This window comes from Pleurodeles waltl, chromosome 8 (genome assembly GCF_031143425.1).
Source record: "Pleurodeles waltl isolate 20211129_DDA chromosome 8, aPleWal1.hap1.20221129, whole genome shotgun sequence".
Taxonomy (NCBI): domain Eukaryota; kingdom Metazoa; phylum Chordata; class Amphibia; order Caudata; family Salamandridae; genus Pleurodeles; species Pleurodeles waltl.
In genome coordinates this window covers 687,111,419-687,136,783 of record NC_090447.1, presented here as the reverse complement: position 1 = coordinate 687,136,783, position 25,365 = coordinate 687,111,419, and the positions used below count along the sequence as shown (strand labels likewise).

At 45.0% G+C, this 25,365-nt stretch overlaps 1 protein-coding gene across 1 annotated transcript in view; it reads left to right on the top strand.

Moving 5' to 3' along the window:
• The window catches only part of POLA1 (DNA polymerase alpha 1, catalytic subunit), a 1,729,782-nt gene that overhangs the window by 210,294 nt on the left and 1,494,123 nt on the right, over window positions 1–25,365 (top strand). The window contains exon 16 of the mRNA XM_069204808.1: window positions 24,455–24,539. Within this exon, the coding sequence (XP_069060909.1) occupies window positions 24,455–24,539 (85 nt within the window). The remainder of the gene's footprint in view (window positions 1–24,454; window positions 24,540–25,365) is intronic.

Here is a 25,365-nt window from a genome sequence, read left to right as displayed (position 1 = left end):
TAAAAAAGAAGTCTATTTGAGAAATGCCCTGTAATTCACATGTTAGTATGGGGAGCCCAGAATTCAGAGATGTGCAAATAACCATTACTACTTAACACATTATCTTGTGCCCAATTTGGAAATACAAAGGTTTCCTTGATACCTATTTTTCACTCTTTATATTTCACCAAATTAATTGCTGTATACCCGGTATAGAATGAAAACCTATTGCAAGGTGCAGCTCATTTATTGGCTCTGGGTACCTAGGGTTCTTGATGAACACACAAGCCCTATATATCGCCGCAACCAGAAGAGTCTAGCTGACGTAATGGTATATTACTTTCAAAAATCTGCAATAGCTGGAAAAAGTTATAGAAGAAAATGTGGACAGAAATGGCTTTTTTCACCTCAATTTCAATATTTTTTTATTTTAGCTGTTACTTTCTGTTGGAGAACCTTGAATGATCTACACAAATAACCCCTTGCTGAATTCAGAATTTAGTCTACTTTTCAGAAATGTTTAGTTGTCCGGGATCCAGCATTGGTTTCACATCCATTTCTGTCACGAAGTGGAAGGAGGCTGAAAGCACAAACAATAGTAGAAATGGGGTATGTCCCAGTAAAATGCCGAAATTGTGTTGACAAATTTGGTGTTCTGATTCAAGTCTGCCTGTTGCTGAGAGCTCGAAAAATGGTGATTTTAGCACCGCAAACCCTTTGTTGATTCCATTCTCAGGGGAAAAAAACACAAGCTTTCTACTGCAGCCCTTTTCCCCCATTTTTTTGTTTTTAAAAAAAAACAAAAAAAAACAAACGAAATTTTAGCTGTATTTTGGCTAATTTCTTGGTTTCCTCCAGGGGAACCCACAAACTCTGGGTACCTCTAGAATCCCTAGGATGAATGCAAATTTGGCATGGGTATCTCAAGTGGACCAAAGTTATGAGAGCCTAAGCGCGAACTGCCCCAAATAGCCAAAAAAAAGGCCTGGTACCTGAGGGGGGAATGGCCTGGCAGCGAAGGGGTTAAAGTGCTGCATGAATACTTTACCCATTGTCTCTAAATTAAGCCTGACTGCTTTTGTGCCTAGCTTCCGGGGGTTAAGCAGTGGTTACTTTTGGACTTACATGTGTTTCACCCTGATTCGTGCTTGCTGCTTGAGTATGGTTTAAACCTCCCTCAACCAGTAATCCAATTTCTAACATAATTCAACATGACTGAGCTGTTCATCCTAACACCGTCAAGCTATTTTGAGAGCTATGCTAAGTTTTAGAAGCAATAAATAACCAACCTGTTCTTGGGTTAATTCAGAGATGAGTGGAACAGCATATCTGTGTTTTCCTTCTCTCTGCTGTTGTCTAAACAATGTTGATGCTGCAAACTGGTGTGACCTCAATCCTGGTAGCCCTGGTGTGAGGGTCCTCTGTAAGAAAATACTGTGTGCATGGGGTTTTTATGGTATCTGAGTGCCTATTTTATTTTATATTTTGAAAACAACAATGGGACTAGCAGCTAGTAAACCAGCAGTAAAATGAGACAATCCTGGCGAAAAATGCATCAACTCCAATTATTATGATAAATGCAGGGGCATAAGGAGTAGGCGTTTGTTTGCAATTCTATGCATGCTTAAAACTTCTCTTGAAAACTAAAGGAACTTTCACTGTGCTGAAAACATCCCCAGAATGAATAATGAGAAGCATTTATAACATTTAGTATGTTTATAAGATCTTATCAAACATCAGATGCACATTTTCAAATTAAAAAACAAATGCAAACTTACACTTTACTGTTGACTGGGTGCAAAAAAGTGTAAAAACAGAGATGCACACTGTCGACTTCTCTTTATTCTGTTTTACAAAGCTGACTAAATAATGTTAATTTCTTCCAAACTGATGATATGAAGTCCCCTTGAAATCCAGGTGTCACTGTCCTAAGAGATGGAACATTTGATGAGGGAGAATAGCAATCCTATATGCTTCGACCACTCACTCTTGATCCTGTCACCACTGACATAATAGATGGCCATATCCATTGGAACAGATCGTCACCATCTAGGAAATCCAAGGACATTTCATGTGGATTGACTCTTGTCAAAATAGGTAGCTCTGGTGTCAAGATTGTCACAGGCTTAAACAGTCAAAACACAGATGGCCCATCATACTTAGCATAGTTCAGTATTGTCAGTTGTAATGCATTATAACGGGCTTGGTGCTGTCTATGGTCAAAGTAGTTCTTTCACATCACTAGATGCTTTGGGAGCATATCTAGTGGTATTTCCAGCAGTGGACACTTGAATACGTTTATGCATCAAAATATTGACCTCACTTTTGGAACATTCAGTTTGAGAAATGATACTCCTGTGCACATTTAGCTTTTCGAATCTAGAGTAGGCTGCCAGTCTTTGCTGGCACTGCTTTTTGGTATGATAATCGTAGGTCATGTCATTGATTGAACACATTTATGTCTTCACTAGAAAAAAAGAGACTGCTACATCCAACGAGCCGAAGACTTGTTAGAATTCCACCAAACAGGTTTGAAAATGATGAACCAAAGAATGAGGAAATAAGTTAAAAAAAAAAAAGTCTTATAACCTGTCAACAGCCTAGATTCAATATTGTAGAGAAAGTGTACTATGGCTGCTGTGTTCAAGCGAATGGCAGTGTGTGTAGAAGGCTGGCCTGCCTTGTAGTGGGTACCTTGTGTAATTACACCTTATACCAGGTCCAGTTATCCCTTATTAGTGAAGTGTAGTAGTGTGCTAGCAGCTTACGCTGTCTAGAGGTAGCTGTAGCAGAGTAGCTTAGGCTGAACTAGGAGACATGCAAAGTTCCTGCATTACCACTATAGTTACACAGTACTTTTACACAAGTAAAGACAATGCTCATTGTTACCAAAAATAAAGGTAGTTTATTTGGGTGATACAAGGCCAAAAATATTTTAGAGGCAATACTCCTTCTGGAGGTAAGTATTATACACCATATATACACTAGACACCAAAATAAGGTAAGTAATTAGACATAGGATAGTGCAAACAAAATTAAATGGTATAGAATGCAGTAGGAGAAAATAGGTCTAGGGGCAACACAAACCATATACTAAAAGTGGAATGCGAATCACAAATTTCCCCCCTAGACAAGTATAGTGTGTAGAGAATCGCTGGAGAGAGTAAGAAAACCACAAAGGTGAGTAAAATACCCCAACCCAGAGCCCAGGAAAGTAGGAGTAAAGTACTGCAAGTTTCCTTAGGACACACTACAAGTCGTGATTAGAGGTATTGCAAGAACCAAGCAAGACTGCAAGCAGCAAATGGTGGATTCCTGGACCTGAAGACCTGTAAAGAGAGGAGACCAAGTCCGGAAGTTGCAGAAGATTCCAGGAAGGACAGAAGCCCCTGCCAACCTAGAAGAGGGTGCAAAAGAAGAGTCTCCGGTTGGACGAAGGCTGCAGAAATGTACCAAGGGAAGATGGCTGCTTGTTCCTGCGTGATGCAATGGATGTCCCACGTGGAGATGTTGGATGCAGGTGAGTTTCAGCGCTGGATTCGTCAAACAAGCCTTGGTTCAAGCAGTGTCACGGATTGCGTCAGTGGTGCTGCCTGGACCCAGGAGGACCTGGGGGGCCCTCAACTCGGACTGAGGAGGCAGAGGGGGCTCCCAACACTGGAGGGAACCCACATATGACCAGGCAGCACCCACAAAGGTTCCAGGACACAGGGACAAAGACCGTGCAAATTGCGGTTGTTGCAGCACTACAAAAGAAGGATCCCACGCTGCCAGATGACAACTCAGCGAGTTGAGCGTCACAGGATAGGGTGCTGGGGACCTGGGGCAGGTTGTGCACGAAGGATTCTTGCAAATAGTGCACAGAGGCCTCAGGAGGTAAAGATGTGCAGTGCACAGGGGTACTGTTGCAAACGGGGAAGGCAAGCTCTTATCTCCTCCAAATTTGGACAGCAGGACCTTAGGACAGTCTGTGTCGAAGGGGTCCACCACCTGTGTTCGAAGGAGCACGTTTGCCTGGAGAGGAGTCCAAGAGAACCAGTCGTCGTCTTAGAAGGGGCCTGCTGGAGCAGGGAAGTGACTCCGTCGCTTCACTGGGGATTTCTTCGTTCCTTCTGGTGCACAATGAAGACAGGGAGTCCCCAGAGTGTGCACACTGCGGAAACTGTTGCAGTTGCTGGCTGAAGCTTGAAGTTGCAGAGGAAAGGTAGCCCTTCTGGATACTTTGTTGCTGTTACAGCGGTTCCTAGAGCAGTCTGTGGTCAATCCGAGGTCTGAGGATGAAGTAATAGTTGCAGAGGATTCCTGCTGGAAACGTGCAAGTCGAATCTGAAGAGAAAACCACAGGAGAGACCCTAAATAGCCCTCAGATGGTAATTGGCTACCTTATCATGTATGGACCGATCAGGAAGGGTCTCTGACGTCACCTGCTGACACTTGCCACTCCGAGTCCTCCAGCCTGTCCCCACACCTTGGAAAACAAGATGGCTGAAGTCTGGGACACACTGGAGGAGCTCTGGGCACCGCCCCTGGGGTGGTGATGGGCAGGGGAGTGGTCACTCCTCTTTCCTTTATCCAGTTTCGTGCCAGAGCAGGGACTGGGGGGGGTCCCTGAACCGGTGTAGACTGGCTTATGCAAGGAGGGCACCATCTGTGCCCTTCAAAGCATTTCCAGAGGCTGGGGAGGCTACTTCTCCCCAGCCTGTAACACCTATTTCCAAAGGGAGAGGGTGTAACACCCTTCTCCCGAAGGAAATGCTTTGTTCTGCCTTCCTGGGACTGAGCTGCTCAGGCCCTAGGAGGGCAGAACCCTGTCTTTGAGGTGGCAGCAGCTGTAGCTGCAGTGCAAGCCTCAGAGCTGGTTTGGCAGTACTGGTGGTCCACGGTGGAGCCCCCAGGGTGGATGGAATTGGCTCCCCAATACCATGTTTGGAAAGGGTGGACAATTCTATGATCTTAGACACCTTACATGGCCATCTTCGGGATTACCACTGTGAAGCTACATATAGGTATTGACCTATATGTAGTGCACGCGTGTCATGACATCCCCACACTCACGAAGTTTGGGGGTTTGGCCCTGGACAGCTTGGGGGCACCTCTGCTAGTGCAAGGGTGCCCTCACACTTAGTAACCTTGCACCTAGCCGTCAGTAAATGAAGGTTAGACATATAGGTGACTTATAAGTTACCTAAGTGCAGTGAAAATGGCTGTGAAATAATGTGTGTACTATTTCATGCAGGCTGCAATGGCAGTCCTGTGAAAGGGTTTGTCTGAGCTCCTTATGGGTGGCAAGAGTAATGCTGCAGCCCCTAAGGATCTCCTGGAAACCCAGTGCCATGGTTACCTAGGTACCATATACTAGGGAATTATAAAGTGGGTGCAGTGTGCCAATTGGAATTTGGTAAATAAAGTCATTAGCCTATAGTGACACATTTGCAAGCAGAGAAAGCATAAGCATTGAGGTTCTGGTTAGCAGAGCCTCAGTGACACAGTTAAGCACTACTGACAACACACATATTAGGCCACAAACTATGAGCACTGGGGTCCTGGCTAGCAGGATCCCAGTGAGACAGGCAAAACACACTGACATATAGGGTTTTCAATACGACCACTGGGGTCCTGACTAGCAGGATTCCAGTGACACAGTAAAAACACACTGATACACACTCACAAACAGGCCAAAAGTGGGGTAACCATGCTAGAAAGAGGCTTCTTTCTCAGTGTGCAACAAATCTGCAAAATGAGTTGTAAACTGTTTTTGCAGGAGTTTCTGAATCTGACACAGGTGTCTGTAAGGCAAAGGTTTCTGCTGATTAGATTAGAGACACCTCTTCTGCGTTATTGCAACAAGTCTGTTTATCAAGGCTATCCATGTCTATTTTAGGCCATGTAACATATTCAAATATACTACATGGAGGATACAAGGCAATACCAGAACATTTTGTAATTCTATTCACAGTTAACACATAGGAGAACCTGGTGTCCATTCTGTAACATGTTTCATTTTTTCTTATATAGGAACCGTTACTTGGAAGTGTCTGATAGGACTTGATGAATGGAACTGGTATGACTAACAATTTACAGTTCAAACCTGGCTTCAAACCGTCATGTACTCGGTCTAACGTGATGAAATCACAGGGAATAGAGTGACCTAGAGAATTAGTGCACCCATCTGTACCAATGGATGATGGTTCATCTGGGCTGAAGGAGTGGAGTTCAAGCAGGAACTCATACGTGTATTGAGGGAAAGTGTGATGCATTTTCTTATACCAACTCAAGGACCTGTGTTTTTGACAATCTTAGAAGTGAAAGGCTGTAATGCTCGGGAATATTACTCTATAGGAGTCATGTTACGTCATTCCTCAGCCTTGGTAAGTGGAGTACCTTCCATTTCCTCAATACTAAAAAGGGATATTTGGCTTTATTTTTTAGCCAGTGTTCGATGAGTGAAAGTTAAATTGTAAGGTTCGAAAGCAGCACTCACTTGTGAGCTGCTAGGACACTTTGATCTTAATTTAGTTTTTGTAGCATCTAGTTTAGCTGTGTAATAGCTCGTAACTGAGCCTACCCATGTTGTAGAAGCGATGTCTTATTTTAGGAGATTGAGAGCAGATGACATAGTGCTTATTGCGTACACTTGTTTTGAGAGTTTGTGGAAGCCATTGTCAGTAACTTCAAAAGTTATTTGCATTATATCTGTAGTACTTTCTCTAATTCTTTCAGCGGCTTCTCTGAGTAAGGCTGTGTACCTGTATAAGGTGCTTTGAATATTAGTGGTTGTAGGAAGTTGGCTCTGTATGTGCTATTTCAAAGTAAGGAATAGCATGCACAGAGTCCAAGGGTTCCCCTTAGAGGTAAAATAGTGGTAAAAATAGATAATACTAATGCTCTATTTTGTGGTAGTGTGGTCGAGCAGTAGGCTTATCCAAGGAGTAGTGTTAAGCATTTGTTGTACATACACATAGACAATAAATGAGGTACACACACTCAGAGACAAATCCAGCCAATAGGTTTTTATATAGAAAAATATCTTTTCTTAGTTTATTTTAAGAACCACAGGTTCAAATTCTACATGTAATATCTCATTCGAAAGGTATTGCAGGTAAGTACTTTAGGAACTTCAAATCATCAAAATTGCATGTATACTTTTCAAGTTATTCACAAATAGCTGTTTTAAAAGTGGACACTTAGTGCAATTTTCACAGTTCCTAGGGGAGGTAAGTATTTGTTAGGTTAACCAGGTAAGTAAGACACTTACAGGGCTTAGTTCTTGGTCCAAGGTAGCCCACCGTTGGGGGTTCAGAGCAACCCCAAAGTTACCACACCAGCAGCTCAGGGCCGGTCAGGTGCAGAGTTCAAAGTGGTGCCCAAAACACATAGGCTAGAATGGAGAGAAGGGGGTGCCCCGGTTCCGGTCTGCTTGCAGGTAAGTACCCGCGTCTTCGGAGGGCAGACCAGGGGGGTTTTGTAGGGCACCGGGGGGGACACAAGCCCACACAGAAATTTCACCCTCAGCAGCGCGGGGGCGGCCGGGTGCAGTGTAGAAACAAGCGTCGGGTTTGTAATGTTAGTCTATGAGAGATCTCGGGATCTCTTCAGCGCTGCAGGCAGGCAAGGGGGGAATTCCTCGGGGAAACCTCCACTTGGGCAAGGGAGAGGGACTCCTGGGGGTCACTTCTCCAGTGAAAGTCCGGTCCTTCAGGTCCTGGGGGCTGCGGGTGCAGGGTCTCTCCCAGGCGTCGGGACTTTAGGTTCAAAGAGTCGCGGTCAGGGGAAGCCTCGGGATTCCCTCTGCAGGCGGCGCTGTGGGGGCTCAGGGGGGACAGGTTTTTGTACTCACAGTCTTAGAGTAGTCCTGGGGTCCCTCCTGAGGTGTTGGATCGCCACCAGCCGAGTCGGGGTCGCCGGGTGCAGTGTTGCAAGTCTCACGCTTCTTGCGGGGAGCTTGCAGGGATCTTTAAAGTTGCTGGAAACAAAGTTGCAGCTTTTCTTGGAGCAGGTCCGCTGTCCTCGGGAGTTTCTTGTCTTTTCGAAGCAGGGGCAGTCCTCAGAGGATGTCGAGGTCGCTGGTCCCTTCGGAAGGCGTCGCTGGAGCAGGATCTTTGGAAGGCAGGAGACAGGCCGGTGAGTTTCTGGAGCCAAGGCAGTTGTCGTCTTCTGGTCTTCCGCTGCAGGGGTTTTCAGCTGGGCAGTCCTTCTTCTTGTTGCAGGAATCTAATTTTCTAGGGTTCAGGGTAGCCCTTAAATACTAAATTTAAGGGCGTGTTTAGGTCTGGGGGGTTAGTAGCCAATGGCTACTAGCCCTGAGGGTGGGTACACCCTCTTTGTGCCTCCTCCCAAGGGGAGGGGGTCACAATCCTAACCCTATTGGGGGAATCCTCCATCTGCAAGATGGAGGATTTCTAAAAGTTAGAGTCACCTCAGCTCAGGACACCTTAGGGGCTGTCCTGACTGGCCAGTGACTCCTCCTTGTTATTCTCATTATTTTCTCCGGCCTTGCCGCCAAAAGTGGGGCCTGGCCGGAGGGGGCGGGCAACTCCACTAGCTGGAGTGTCCTGCTGGGTTGGCACAAAGGAGGTGAGCCTTTGAGGCTCACCGCCAGGTGTGACAATTCCTGCCTGGGAGAGGTGTTAGCATCTCCACCCAGTGCAGGCTTTGTTACTGGCCTCAGAGTGACAAAGGCACTCTCCCCATGGGGCCAGCAACATGTCTCGGTTTGTGGCAGGCTGCTAAAACTAGTCAGCCTACACAGATAGTCGGTTAAGTTTCAGGGGGCACCTCTAAGGTGCCCTCTGTGGTGTATTTTACAATAAAATGTACACTGGCATCAGTGTGCATTTATTGTGCTGAGAAGTTTGATACCAAACTTCCCAGTTTTCAGTGTAGCCATTATGGTGCTGTGGAGTTCGTGTTTGACAGACTCCCAGACCATATACTCTTATGGCTACCCTGCACTTACAATGTTTAAGGTTTTGTTTAGACACTGTAGGGGTACCATGCTCATGCACTGGTACCCTCACCTATGGTATAGTGCACCCTGCCTTAGGGCTGTAAGGCCTGCTAGAGGGGTGTCTTACCTATACTGCATAGGCAGTGAGAGGCTGGCATGGCACCCTGAGGGGAGTGCCATGTCGACTTACTCGTTTTGTCCTCACTAGCACACACAAGCTGGTAAGCAGTGTGTCTGTGCTGAGTGAGAGGTCTCCAGGGTGGCATAAGACATGCTGCAGCCCTTAGAGACCTTCCTTGGCATCAGGGCCCTTGGTACTAGAAGTACCAGTTACAAGGGACTTATCTGGATGCCAGGGTCTGCCAATTGTGGATACAAAAGCACAGGTTAGGGAAAGAACACTGGTGCTGGGGCCTGGTTAGCAGGCCTCAGCACACTTTCAATTGTAAACATAGCATCAGCAAAGGCAAAAAGTCAGGGGGCAACCATGCCAAGGAGGCATTTCCTTACACAACCCCCCCCCAAACGAAAGAGGATGAGACTAACCTTTCCCAAGAGAGTCTTCATTTTCTAAGTGGAAGAACCTGGAAAGGCCATCTGCATTGGCATGGGCAGTCCCAGGTCTGTGTTCCACTATAAAGTCCATTCCCTGTAGGGAGATGGACCACCTCAACAGTTTAGGATTTTCACCTTTCATTTGCATCAGCCATTTGAGAGGTCTGTGGTCAGTTTGAACTAGGAAGTGAGTCCCAAAGAGGTATGGTCTCAGCTTCTTCAGGGACCAGACCACAGCAAAGGCCTCCCTCTCAATGGCACTCCAACGCTGCTCCCTGGGGAGTAACCTCCTGCTAATGAAAGCAACAGGCTGGTCAAGGCCATCATCATTTGTTTGGGACAAAACTGCCCCTATCCCATGTTCAGAGGCATCAGTCTGCACAATGAACTGCTTAGAATAATCTGGAGCTTTGAGAACTGGTGCTGAGCACATTGCCTGTTTCAGGGTGTCAAAGGCCTGTTGGCAGCCCACAGTCCAGTTCACTTTCTTGGGCATTTTCTTGGAGGTGAGCTCAGTGAGGGCTGTCACAATGGATCCATATCCCTTCACAAACCTCCTGTAGTACCCAGTCAAGCCAAGGAATGCCCTGACTTGAGTCTGGGTTTTTGGAGCTACCCAGTCCAGAATAGTCTGGATCTTGGGTTGGAGTGGCTGAACTTGGCCTCCACCTACAAGGTGTCCCAAGTAAACCACAGTTCCCTGCCCTATCTGGCATTTGGATGCCTTGATAGAGAGGCCTGCAGATTGCAGAGCCTTCAAAACCTTCCTCAGGTGGACCAGGTGATCCTGCCAGGTGGAGCTAAAGACAGCAATATCATCAAGATAAGCTGTGCTAAAGGACTCCAAGCCAGCAAGGACTTGATTCACCAACCTTTGGAAGGTGGCAGGGGCATTCTTTAAACCAAAGGGCATAACAGTAAACTGATAATGCCCATCAGGTGTGGAGAATGCTGTCTTTTCTTTTGCTCCAGGTGCCATTTTTATTTGCCAGTACCCTGCTGTCAAGTCAAAGGTACTTAGAAATTTGGCAGCACCTAATTTATCAATGAGCTCATCAGCTCTTGGAATTGGATGAGCATCTGTCTTGGTGACAGAATTGAGCCCTCTGTAGTCCACACAAAACCTCATCTCTTTCTTTCCATCTGTGGTGTGAGGTTTGGGGACTAAGACCACTGGGCTAGCCCAGGGGCTGTCAGAGCGCTCAATGACTCCCAATTCCAGCATCTTGTGGACTTCCACCTTGATGCTTTCCTTAACATGGTCAGACTGTCTAAAGATTTTGTTCTTGACAGGCATGCTGTCTCCTGTGTCCACATCATGGGTACACAGGTGTGTCTGACCAGGGGTTAAGGAGAAGAGTTCAGGAAACTGTTGTAGGACTCTCCTACAATCAGCTTGCTGTTGGCCAGAGAGGGTGTCTGAGTAGATCACTCCATCTACTGTACCATCTTTTGGGTCTGATGACAGAAGATCAGGGAGAGGCTCACTCTCTGCCTCCTGATCCTCATCTGTTACCATCAACAGATTGACATCAGCCCTGTCGTGGAAGAGCTTAAGGCGGTTTACATGGATCACCCTTTTGGGGCTCCTGCTTGTGCCCAGGTCCACCAAGTAGGTGACCTGACTCTTCCTCTCTAGTACTGGGTAAGGGCCACTCCATTTGTCCTGGAGTGCCCGGGGAGCCACAGGCTCCAGAACCCAGACTTTCTGCCCTGGTTGGAACTCAACCAGTGCAGCCTTTTGGTCATACCAAAACTTCTGGAGCTGTTGGCTGGCCTCAAGGTTTTTGGTTGCCTTTTCCATGTACTCTGCCATTCTAGAGCGAAGGCCAAGTACATAGTCCACTATGTCCTGTTTAGGCTCATGGAGAGGTCTCTCCCAGCCTTCTTTAACAAGGGCAAGTGGTCCCCTTACAGGATGACCAAACAGAAGTTCAAAGGGTGAGAACCCTACTCCCTTCTGTGGTACCTCCCTGTAAGCGAAAAGCAGACATGGCAGGAGGACATCCCATCTCCTTTTGAGTTTTTCTGGGAGCCCCATGATCATGCCTTTTAATGTCTTGTTGAATCTCTCAACTAAGCCATTAGTTTGTGGATGGTAAGGTGTAGTGAATTTATAAGTCACTCCACACTCATTCCACATGTGCTTTAGGTATGCTGACATGAAGTTGGTACCTCTGTCAGACACCACCTCCTTAGGGAAACCCACTCTGGTAAAGATACCAATGAGGGCCTTGGCTACTGCAGGGGCAGTAGTCGACCTAAGGGGAATAGCTTCAGGATACCTGGTAGCATGATCCACTACTACCAGGATATACATATTTCCTGAGGCTGTGGGAGGTTCCAGTGGACCAACTATGTCCACACCCACTCTTTCAAAGGGCACCCCCACCACTGGAAGTGGAATGAGGGGGGCCTTTGGGTGCCCACCTGTCTTACCACTGGCTTGACAGGTGGGGCAGGAGAGGCAAAACTCCTTAACCATGTTGGACATATTGGGCCAGTAGAAGTGGTTGACTAACCTCTCCCACGTCTTGGTTTGTCCCAAATGTCCAGCAAGGGGAATGTCATGGGCCAATGTTAGGATGAACTCTCTGAACAGCTGAGGCACTACCACTCTCCTAGTGGTACCAGGTTTGGGGTCTCTGGCCTCAGTGTACAGGAGCCCATCTTCCCAATAGACCCTATGTGTTCCATTTTTCTTGCCTTTGGACTCTTCAGCAGCTTGCTGCCTAAGGCCTTCAAGAGAGGGACAGGTTTCTTGTCCCTTACACAGCTCTTCCCTTGAGGGTCCCCCTGGGCCTAAGAGCTCAACCTGATAAGGTTCAAGTTCCAAAAGCTCAGTTCCCTCAGAGGGCAGAACTTCTTCCTGAGAAGAGAGGTTCCCTTTCTTTTGCTGTGTTGCAGTTGGTTTCCCAACTGACTTTCCTGTTCTCTTGGTAGGCTGGGCCATTTTTCCAGACTCCAGCTCTACTTTTTCACCCTGTGCCTTGCATTGTGCTCTCGTTTTCACACACACCAGTTCAGGGATACCCAGCATGGCTGCATGGGTTTTTAGCTCTACCTCAGCCCATGCTGAGGACTCCAGGTCATTTCCAAGCAGACAGTCCACTGGGATATTTGAGGAGACCACCACCTGTTTCAGGCCATTGACCCCTCCCCATTCTAAAGTAACCATTGCCATGGGATGTACTTTTCTCTGATTGTCAGCGTTGGTGACTGTGTAAGTTTTTCCAGTCAGGTATTGGCCAGGGGAAACCAGTTTCTCTGTCACCATGGTGACACTGGCACCTGTATCCCTCAGGCCCTCTATTCTAGTCCCATTAATTAAGAGTTGCTGTCTGTATTTTTGCATGTTAGGCGGCCAGACAGCTAGTGTGGCTAAATCCACCCCACCCTCAGAAACTAGAGTAGCTTCAGTGTGGACCCTGATTTGCTCTGGGCACACTGTTGATCCCACTTGGAGACTAGCCATACCAGTGTTACCTGGATGGGAGTTTGGAGTGGAACCTTTCTTGGGACAGGCCTTGTCTCCAGTTTGGTGTCCATGCTGTTTACAGCTATGACACCAGGCCTTTTTGGGATCAAAGTTTTTACCCTTGTACCCATTGTTTTGTGAAGAGGCTCTGGGCCCACCCTCCTGTGCAGGTTTTTGGGGGCCTGTAGAAGACTCTTTACTATTTTTAGTTTTGGTTGTCTCATCACCCTTCTGCTGGGGAGTCTTTGTGACCCCTTTCTTTTGGTCACCCCCTGTTGAAGTCTTGGACACCCTTGTCTTGACCCAATGGTCCGCCTTCTTTCCCAATTCTTGGGGAGAAATTGGTCCTAGGTCTACCAGATGCTGATGCAGTTTATCATTGAAACAATTACTTAACAGGTGTTCTTTCACAAATAAATTGTACAGCCCATCATAATTACTTACACCACTGCCTTGAATCCAACCATCTAGTGTTTTCACTGAGTAGTCAACAAAGTCAACCCAGGTCTGGCTCGAGGATTTTTGAGCCCCCCTGAACCTAATCCTGTACTCCTCAGTGGAGAATCCAAAGCCCTCAATCAGGGTACCCTTCATGAGGTCATAAGATTCTGCATCTTGTCCAGAGAGTGTGAGGAGTCTATCCCTACACTTTCCTGTGAACATTTCCCAAAGGAGAGCACCCCAGTGAGATCTGTTCACTTTTCTGGTTACACAAGCCCTCTCAAAAGCTGTGAACCATTTGGTGATGTCATCACCATCTTCATATTTAGTTACAATCCCTTTAGGGATTTTCAACATGTCAGGAGAATCTCTGACCCTATTTATGTTGCTGCCACCATTGATGGGTCCTAGGCCCATCTCTTGTCTTTCCCTCTCTATGGCTAGGATCTGTCTTTCCAAAGCCAATCTTTTGGCCATCCTGGCTAACTGGATGTCCTCTTCACTGGAGTTATCCTCAGTGATTTCAGAGTTGTTGGTCCCTCCTGTGAGGGAACCAGCATCTCTGACTATTATTTGTGGAGTCAGGGCTTGAGAAGCCCTGCTCTCCCTAAGTAGGACTGGAGGGGGGGAATTTCCCTCCAAGTCACTATCTTCATCCTCTGAGTTGCCATCCTCAGAGGGGTTGGCCTTTTCAAACTCTGCCAAAAGCTCCTGGAGCTGTACTTTGGTAGGTTTGGGGCCCATTGCTATTTTCTTTAGTTTACAGAGTGACCTTAGTTCTCTCATCTGTAGATGGAGGTAAGGTGTGGTGTCGAGTTCCACCACATTCACATCTGTGCTAGACATTATGCTTCTAAAAGTTGGAATACTTTTTAAGAAACTAAAACTGGTTCTAGAATCTAATTCAAACTTTTAACAAACTTTTAAACTCTAAAAGAAATGCTAAACAGGATCTAACACAAGGCCCTAGCAGGTCTTTTAAGAATTTAGAAAACTTTTCAAATTGCAAAAATCAATTTCTAATGACAATTTTGGAATTTGTGTGATCAGGTATTGGCTGAGTAGTCCAGCAAATGCAAAGTCTTGTACCCCACCGCTGATCCACCAATGTAGGAAGTTGGCTCTGTATGTGCTATTTCAAAGTAAGGAATAGCATGCACAGAGTCCAAGGGTTCCCCTTAGAGGTAAAATAGTGGTAAAAATAGATAATACTAATGCTCTATTTTGTGGTAGTGTGGTCGAGCAGTAGGCTTATCCAAGGAGTAGTGTTAAGCATTTGTTGTACATACACATAGACAATAAATGAGGTACACACACTCAGAGACAAATCCAGCCAATAGGTTTTTATATAGAAAAATATCTTTTCTTAGTTTATTTTAAGAACCACAGGTTCAAATTCTACATGTAATATCTCATTCGAAAGGTATTGCAGGTAAGTACTTTAGGAACTTCAAATCATCAAAATTGCATGTATACTTTTCAAGTTATTCACAAATAGCTGTTTTAAAAGTGGACACTTAGTGCAATTTTCACAGTTCCTAGGGGAGGTAAGTATTTGTTAGGTTAACCAGGTAAGTAAGACACTTACAGGGCTTAGTTCTTGGTCCAAGGTAGCCCACCGTTGGGGGTTCAGAGCAACCCCAAAGTTACCACACCAGCAGCTCAGGGCCGGTCAGGTGCAGAGTTCAAAGTGGTGCCCAAAACACATAGGCTAGAATGGAGAGAAGGGGGTGCCCCGGTTCCGGTCTGCTTGCAGGTAAGTACCCGCGTCTTCGGAGGGCAGACCAGGGGGGTTTTGTAGGGCACCGGGGGGGACACAAGCCCACACAGAAATTTCACCCTCAGCAGCGCGGGGGCGGCCGGGTGCAGTGTAGAAACAAGCGTCGGGTTTGTAATGTTAGTCTATGAGAGATCTCGGGATCTCTTCAGCGCTGCAGGCAGGCAAGGGGGGAATTCCTCGGGGAAACCTCCACTTGGGCAAGGGAGAGGGACTCCTGGGGGTCACTTCTCCAGTGAAAGTCCGGTCCTTCAGGTCCTGGGGGCTGCGGGTGCAGGGTCTCTCCCAGGCGTCGGGACTTTAGGTTCAAAGAGTCGCGGTCAGGGGAAGCCTCGGGATTCCCTCTGCAGGCGGCGCTGTGGGGGCTCAGGGGGGACAGGTTTTTGTACTCACAGTCTTAGAGTAGTCCTGGGGTCCCTCCTGAGGTGTTGGATCGCCACCAGCCGAGTCGGGGTCGCCGGGTGCAGTGTTGCAAGTCTCACGCTTCTTGCGGGGAGCTTGCAGGGATCTTTAAAGTTGCTGGAAACAAAGTTGCAGCTTTTCTTGGAGCAGGTCCGCTGTCCTCGGGAGTTTCTTGTCTTTTCGAAGCAGGGGCAGTCCTCAGAGGATGTCGAGGTCGCTGGTCCCTTCGGAAGGCGTCGCTGGAGCAGGATCTTTGGAAGGCAGGAGACAGGCCGGTGAGTTTCTGGAGCCAAGGCAGTTGTCGTCTTCTGGTCTTCCGCTGCAGGGGTTTTCAGCTGGGCAGTCCTTCTTCTTGTTGCAGGAATCTAATTTTCTAGGGTTCAGGGTAGCCCTTAAATACTAAATTTAAGGGCGTGTTTAGGTCTGGGGGGTTAGTAGCCAATGGCTACTAGCCCTGAGGGTGGGTACACCCTCTTTGTGCCTCCTCCCAAGGGGAGGGGGTCACAATCCTAACCCTATTGGGGGAATCCTCCATCTGCAAGATGGAGGATTTCTAAAAGTTAGAGTCACCTCAGCTCAGGACACCTTAGGGGCTGTCCTGACTGGCCAGTGACTCCTCCTTGTTATTCTCATTATTTTCTCCGGCCTTGCCGCCAAAAGTGGGGCCTGGCCGGAGGGGGCGGGCAACTCCACTAGCTGGAGTGTCCTGCTGGGTTGGCACAAAGGAGGTGAGCCTTTGAGGCTCACCGCCAGGTGTGACAATTCCTGCCTGGGAGAGGTGTTAGCATCTCCACCCAGTGCAGGCTTTGTTACTGGCCTCAGAGTGACAAAGGCACTCTCCCCATGGGGCCAGCAACATGTCTCGGTTTGTGGCAGGCTGCTAAAACTAGTCAGCCTACACAGATAGTCGGTTAAGTTTCAGGGGGCACCTCTAAGGTGCCCTCTGTGGTGTATTTTACAATAAAATGTACACTGGCATCAGTGTGCATTTATTGTGCTGAGAAGTTTGATACCAAACTTCCCAGTTTTCAGTGTAGCCATTATGGTGCTGTGGAGTTCGTGTTTGACAGACTCCCAGACCATATACTCTTATGGCTACCCTGCACTTACAATGTCTAAGGTTTTGTTTAGACACTGTAGGGGTACCATGCTCATGCACTGGTACCCTCACCTATGGTATAGTGCACCCTGCCTTAGGGCTGTAAGGCCTGCTAGAGGGGTGTCTTACCTATACTGCATAGGCAGTGAGAGGCTGGCATGGCACCCTGAGGGGAGTGCCATGTCGACTTACTCGTTTTGTCCTCACTAGCACACACAAGCTGGTAAGCAGTGTGTCTGTGCTGAGTGAGAGGTCTCCAGGGTGGCATAAGACATGCTGCAGCCCTTAGAGACCTTCCTTGGCATCAGGGCCCTTGGTACTAGAAGTACCAGTTACAAGGGACTTATCTGGATGCCAGGGTCTGCCAATTGTGGATACAAAAGCACAGGTTAGGGAAAGAACACTGGTGCTGGGGCCTGGTTAGCAGGCCTCAGCACACTTTCAATTGTAAACATAGCATCAGCAAAGGCAAAAAGTCAGGGGGCAACCATGCCAAGGAGGCATTTCCTTACAGTGGTGCAAAACGTTTATTTTTAACAGAACTTGGACTGAGGAGGAAATCGATTATCGATTTCTGCACTAATTGTGGATAGGTGCTCTTTCTCATCCATTCACATGTTATGTGCTAGCCATAGTTGACACAGCTTATCTGCAAAGCAAGTGGTAACAGTTAAATATTTAGATCTAGTATGCTTGAGGCAGGACTTGGAGGTGTGGAAAGAAATAAATACATACATCAGTATCAATTGGCCATATATCTGTTCCTTCAGATTGGAACATTTACAGATTTGAATGAAATTATTCAAAATTAATCTATTAAATTTGTCCTCAATTACTAATCTGAAAACTGCCAAGAACTACATTTGGAATAGAGGGCATCTTTAAATCTCTAATAAACCCAAATCCCAGTCGGGCTGTTTATTGTAATGTTTCATTTACAAAAATCATTTGGGCATTAAGCATGCTCTAAATAAGGCCCTTAATCTGCTAGATGTCTTCCCCCGAATACCTTTTTTACATTAATGTTTTCTTTCCAATACTCGTATCCCTGTTTAGAACGATTTTCAACAGACTGGGTAGAATATGTTTGTGATTTGTAATCATGTTCTTTTGAAGTCTTTCTGTTTTTTGGGAGCAGTAATAGAGTGACATATCTTATCTGTAGCACCATTGGATATGGAAACTGTAAGAAAATGCCTCTTTTTGCATAATCATCCCCTTATGTTTTGGACTCTGTATACTGGGACCCTGCTAACGCGGCTTGTCAGTGCATGTGGTGTGACCAGTTTACCAAAACTTGCCAGATTGGTAAAAATACCCAATTGGCACATTTAACTTGCCTATAAATTCTTGGTATATAGTGCCCAGGGCTTGTAAGTTAACTTGCAATAGTGGTTTGCAACACATATTGTAGTACCGCTAAAGTGACCATCTAAAGCATAACTCAAGGCCTGCTATAGCAGCCCAACTTGAACAGTTTTAAAGCTGCCCTTTCGACCTGTCAATCACCCTTTTGCCAGGCCTAAAATTCCTTTTAAATAGTATTAAGTAATCCCTAAGGTAGGCTGTGCCAGCCCTAAGGCAGGGTACAGAATATTTAAAGTTCTGGTATTTATTCAGTGTTTTACATGTCTTTACAGTGAAAAAGGCCCAAAACCCATTTTCACTGTAGAAACACTGGACATGCCATAGAAAACACGGGTTTCTTTATCACAATTGATAAAGCTAACTTCACAATAGCATTAGCTAGAAAATACTTCACTCATCTTCATAGTTTAAAAGAAATGCAACTAAATATGAATGTTGAATTTTTGTCAATTTCAGAAATAGTGACCTTAAGAAGTCACGTTTGTTTCTGCCTCAAGGAGCCTTTTCAGAATTAATACCCAACTGTTACATGGCAACCTGCTGGCCCCCTGGAAGGAGGTGTGAAAGGTTTTCAGGAAAGGGAATAAAAAGAGCCTTGGTTGGGAGAAAGTGCAACCTTCCTGCTGACAGGATAGCCTGGGGTGTGTGTCAACCAACTTAAAAGCTTCAAAGGAGCATTCACTGTCACAGACAGATGTAACTCAAACCTACACCTGCCCCTTGCCTTGTCCAGGTAGTCAAGATGTCACCAGTCCCAATTGTGGGCAGGCAGGGGCAGACACCTGTTTCAGAACTGGTTTGCAAGGGGATTGTACCAGAGCTCTGCTCAGCGGAAGAAAGGTTCTGTCATGTTGGAGTTTGGCAGAACAATACACTGTGGGATCGGTTAGGGCCTAACTCCCAGGAGATGTCAAAGTAGGTAGGTTTTCCCCTGGAAGCTTTCTCCCTATTGATCAGTCTCCACCACCCACACCTAGTGGCTGGCATACATGTGGCACCTTGGAAACCTTATGAATAATGCATCTGGACCTGTAGAAGACAGAAGGACTGCACCTACTGTTGAACCTGTGAGAGAGACCTCATTGGCTGGACATGCTCCTACTTGTACCCAGTACAAAGTGGACTTGAAGGGTCCATTGGCTGACCTCCTGTTAAGCTACAAGGCCACAAAAGCTGCAAGAGGCCTACTTTTTCCAAGAGCCCAGATCACCAGTGCCAGCTGAATTTGCCCTGGACCATGCTGATGGCTTTTGGGAGAGTGAGTCCTAACCCCCAAGTGGGGGCCACAAGGTCCTGGACCCCTGGCTGGTTTTGGAGTGTACTCCTCTGATCCTAGAACCTGCAAAACTGGCTACTTGGAAACTTTTTCAGTACCTTTCTGACACAGAACCAGAAGAGGCCAGGACCAACGCAGGAGCCACACATCTGTTGGTGTCAAATCGTCCTTCAGATTCAAGTTGCTGGTTTCCACTGCTGAAAGTTTTTCAGCTACCAGAAAAATGTGTAAGTTGGAACGTGGAGGCACTTCAGCAGGGCAGATGTCGAACAGCATCCCTCTGCTGACAAAACCTTACTTGGTATGGATTCTGGACTTTGCTAGCATGGGTCTTCCAGTTGCCGTTTATGACAACTGTACCAAGTTTCCTGCTGGAGCAGTGACTCCCATCGAGGACCCACGCTTCACCAGGCCACAATCATCTAACCCTCCTTTGGACCGAGCAAGGAGACTGACGTGTTGATGAGAAGCCAGAAAACGAACTTACCTTTGGAGCAAACCCGGCCCCAGTACTAAACCAGCAGTAGCTTGTGGTCAACCTTGACCTTTGACAAGGCCCTGGTCTAGCATGACCAGATAACTGTAATTGATGCCTTGCCCTTTAAGGTGCTTTTTTTTTCAATATTACTTAAAACGTCTAAAAATCATATCGCCGGTTCCCTTAATCTGTTTTTTTTGGGGGTATATTTGTTAATTAAATTTTACTACATTTTTGTAATCTGGCATCAGATTTTGCGGTGTTCTGCTTTGCTTTTGAACTGCTTTGGTACTGATAAATGCTTTACACTTTTCTCCTACGATTAGCCTGGCAGCTCTGTTCTGCACCTACCAAGGTTTAAATTGAGACCTAACTGCAACTAGGAAGTAACTGCCACGTTATTACTTGGTGTGGCCTCTAATCCTCCCCGTGCGGAAACCTGACAATGTTCCCATTGTGTATAATTCTTGTGAATTACTGGTTCTGTGAATGTAATGGTGACCATGGTGGTAAAAATAGATTTCTTTATTGCCCCACATAGGGTTTAATCTATTTTGGGAAATTGGGCCTGCGGTATTGCTGCTACAGTAGGATCTGTTCCACCCGGTACAGATGCTTTCTCCTCATGAGTTGCCATAATATAGCTTGCTCATTAGGAATATACTTACCTACAACTCGGCCTATAAACACCATTTTTAGCATTATGTAAATCAAATGTTTAGGAGTATTAACAGAGAAAGCCACCGGGAGACTCTTCTTTTAATATTCCATATATTACTGCCAAAATATCTGTTGATCTTGTCCTGAGACCTGGTTATCGAAGCTACCTTATACTGCTCATTTTCAGAGAAGTCTTTCACACAGTTCACTTTAGCGTGAATTCTTTAACTTTTATGTGCAATGGTGTGCTGTACATGAACCAAAAGAAACTAATCCTGAGTTACAGACGCCTTTGCCCTGATTTGCTTTTTTTTAATTATTTCCCTTTTGAATCTTTGCATCTGCTAAGGCGCCATTGTGGTAAATCTAGATTGTAACCTTGCATACAGGAAGTTGAATCCGACAAAGTGTGTGAACATGTCCTCATGGCATGTATGTCAGAGCTGTGCGGTGGCGTCACATAAAACTTAAGTATGTGTATGCAGCAGCTTGAAGTAGTCACCTTCAAACATTCCCTGTTTCTGTTTAATATCAGCTGGCAAGCTGTGCAGAGCCATCCTTGTAAAACACTCTTGTATTTTGGTAGGAGTAAAGCACTAGGAGTTTGTGTAACATTTTATTGATTTTTTTAAGATTTAGGGTAGGGTCATATATTTAATCTTCCCATGAACTACACTCAACGAAGCAGCCCACTTCTTGCACCACAGATGTAGATCATGAGTCTTCGATATGCTTGTTCTTTTAGCTGTTTCTGGTGAGGGAATAGGAGAGACTAAGACTTTTTTCCCCAGCATTAGTCCAGTGCTGTAAGTATTTAGTACAGCATAAGTATTGTATGGGAGTTCAGGTTTCTAGAATGTAAAAACCATTGTCAGGCTTTGAAAGTAGAAAAAGAGGGGTATTCATTGTAGAACTATAAGGCGCTATAATGCCATGATGTTGTAACTGATGTGAAGTAGCTTTTATGTCATGTTTTGTGTGTGTGTATACATATATATATATATATATATATATATATATATATATATATATTTCAGCTTAAGCTTCTTTACACTACCTTAAGCTTCACGTCTTCATTCAATTTTCTGCTCAACATACTTGTCCCTTATGTTGTACTCTGTCCACCCACTTCTGTCAGCCCCTTTACTGTCGGAGACCTAAACCGATTGAGAAAAGTGGCTATCAGTACACTAATGCTGCTCCTGCTTTTTATTTCGATCAGTTTCTTAAATTATACCAACCCTCCTAGGACTCCTGAGTTGACAGGTTCGGGGCCTAAAGAATGCTACCATAACAGTCGCCCTCCAAGAGCAGCTACATAATTCCTGAACTCCATAGTAGCAAACGCAGGGCCGTTGCCAGAATGGAAATTACGAAACTATCCCATTGCTACTATGCAATTTGTTTTTCATTTTTGTTATGACTTTTTGAGCATTAGCATTTTTGTGGCCAAACCCAAAGGAATCATGAACATGAATCAACTGCAACCAATATACATTTATAACAAAACAAATTGCAAGTTTTAGTCTTCAGGAAGGATTTGGTAATGTTTAACATTTTTTGCAGTGCATTTCCAGCCAAATTATTTTTTTGAGCAAAAGACTGAATGTGTGGCTTTAATAAATAGTGATTATTCATGGCAGTTCTGTACATGTCCCCTAAAGCATATATACGGTGGCACTTTTGTTCCAGCTTTTTAAAAGCCCTTTTTCCTTTAGCAAGATCTAGAGAGAACCAGGAAGTTGACTGTTAACAGGCTTTGGATGTTTTGAAAAGGTGTGGACATTCATGGCCATATGCAGCCAATTATTGACTTTCCACATCCTATTCAGTGTAACAAGTTAGGCTTGAAGCAGTGTCAGTAAGAATTTTCGATGGTTCCGGGAGGATCAACCTTACTCCAAGAAGGCAATATTTTAATTGTTTTTAGATTTTCGATAATAGGCTTTGAGGAACTAATACAAATAAGGATAAGTGCGTGGTACGACCATGTTAGCTTCAGAGGCAATCAGTCATCTCACAGTTTATATCTAAGTTTCCTACTGGTTTTCGCCTCAATGACCCTATCATTTGGTGGTCATTTTCCCAAATACCAAAACACCAACAGAAAAGTCATTCCACTGATGTGCGTGGGTGCATCAGGTTTTACACGGACAAGAAAAGAGGTGTTTGATCATCTGACCAACTGTATCATTCAGCCACCAAAGGATAGGCCATCCCCTGTCTGAGGGAATAGCACATTGGCTACGAAGCCTGCATCATTTACTTTCACAGCATGGTGAGTGTCTGCTGTACAGAAGTGAGGGAGCATTCTATCAGGAGCATGGCTAAGACTGAAGCACTCTACACTGGTGTGAATTTGCAAGACATCTTCTGTACAGTTCCCAGGCACACGTTTACAAAGCACTGTTGCCTTGATGGGAATGCAGCCCGAATGCAGCGGTAAGACAGGCTGCCCTCTTTAACCTATTTCAGTGAAAGTGAGCTTGCATCCTGCTTTCTTTTATTCTAATGTGCTTACCTTTCCAAATCAAGCATGAGTATATTTAAGATTTAGTACTAGAAAATAAATTAGTTACCTGTAACTCCAGGGTCTGTACCTTTTCAAATATTCACATGCACCCTCCCTCCTTCCTGGTGAGAGACTCATTTATTATATAATCTTCCCCCACTGTGTTGTGAAATCTGTGCTATGGTGCTCTTTTTTTAGAGCTAGGATAACTAGCACTTCTACCTCACTGGCTGCAGTTTGTTTAGTAGCATATCCATCACTTTGAAACAATCCGAACACTCTTGTTGAGGTCTGTGGCCATTGTAAGTCTATACTGCTATTTAACAGTACCGAAAATTCTTAGGTGACCATGAGGAATGATTCAAACATATGAATATATAAAAGATTAAAATGCCGGAGTTACAGTTAAGTACCTAATTTCTTAGAATGACTGCTCTTTTAGGTACACTTGCTGGTATGGCTGTCACTTGTGCTAGTGAGCACCAGGAGATGGAAAAGGAACAACCGTAGCAATGCAAGCAGAACTCCACTAATGGCTGAATTCCCTACCATGCTACAATCGTTAAGAGTGTTGAAGGCTGTATTTTGACTGAGTAGGATAAAAATAAAACATTAGTGAGGGATGTCTCAGTATTGTGAACATGGCTTTAACAATTAGCATAGCGTTGACTGTATTGACTATTGTTGTAAAGATGGCTCAAAATCGCGCAGGGTTTCCTAGATTGACAAAGGCGAGATACAAAAAGTAGATTGACTGCGTTTCAGGGAAAAAGTGGTGTGGTGGACATTTGCTATTTTCGTCAGACGCACATTAACTGCAGATATGAAATGTTGTGTGTGAAAGTCAGAGAATAGTAAGTTGTTGAACAGTTTAGGGACCTATTTAAGTCCTGGATGAGCGGGTTACTGATGTTATTGGTGTGCATGGTCTTACAAAGGAGTGAAAAGGCCAGAAAGGGTGCACGGTCGATCAGTTTTGGAGTTATGGAGGAGGAATTGATGAGCACAAGGCAAAATAAACAGAACTCCTTGGTTGCATAAGTCTTAGAATTATGCTCTTGGATAATTGGTCTTGTATGTAATTTTAGTTAACTTGATGCAGGGAGTGTTTAAGTCATGGTGAGATTGAAGATTTTTCCACTTGCAGGAACTGATCTTGCATACCTTTGTTTAGGGACATTGTTTGCTTTCGTTATTGCATTGACTGTCCGAAGCGGCAGCATTTCGTTATCTAGGAAGCTGTAGTTGGTATTTTGCAATCAGAGGTTTCACATATTTGCATGCTTACATGTTGATCTGTGGTAGATATGGGGGCAAGAATGGGAAGGACAAGGAGTAAATTTGCTTAGGGCTGGTGGACGGTATTGTTTGAATGTAGATTTCGTCCATTTAATTGTTTGTTTTTGTGTTGAGGTAGAGGCACTGCCATGCTCTTTTGTTATTATTAATGCTTCATGACACATCTTTGTTTACCCACTGCAGATTGTGGCAATGGCAGCTTTGGTTCATCCGAAATTTCCTCTGGACAAAGCACCTCCTCAGCCACCCTACCAAGCAAACTTTTGTGGTGAGTATCTAGATGGTGTGTGACCAAAGCATTCTAGATTTTGTCCTTTCGTCACATTGGATGAAAGCCCCACATGGTTTATTTTCTGAAACACCATAAAAACTTGTTGCTTTGAGTGCTGCAGAGCACCACTCACTTTGAAGATATGCTATTGAACAGCAAATGGCTTTTGAAGTTTCACAAGAATGTGTTTCTGGGTTTTGAATTTAGAACAGCTCAGTCAGGTAGTTTCATTGTCTGATTGTGCTGTAGTCCTACGAGCCTTGATTTCAGTCTGGCGTTAATACTCTGACGTTTTGTTTTTGGCTTCAATTTCTTTGGTTGAAATTATTCTCCTCTCCATTTTGTTCTGACCTCTGAATGTACTTTCATGAATTAATCTAATTTTTAACACATCTTAAACATTGATTAGTATTTTCAAACTTGCAATGAATAATACATTTCTTTTCATATTAGTTGCTAGGATCGAGGTTTCTGAAAACCTAGGTATAGATTAAAAAACTATTAGTAAAACATAAGTACTATTTCATCTTCACTCCTATAGACTTGCAAATCTGTTATAAAAATGCCTCTGAAGAAAAATAAAAGGATAACTAATAAACAGTCTTTTTCAAAGTACTTTATTTTTGTATTTGTTATTGTAAAATTGAGTGATGTGCAGTAAAAAGCTGCTTTTATTTCCTGGTATGAGTCAATTTTTTGCAATGTCTAACTTAATAGCAACATATTCTTTCAGTTGCTTGGTATGCATATTTTTCTAAATTTTCATAACCCAACTCCATGATTATGACTCGGAAGGCTCTTTGGCCATAATGGTAGTTGACAT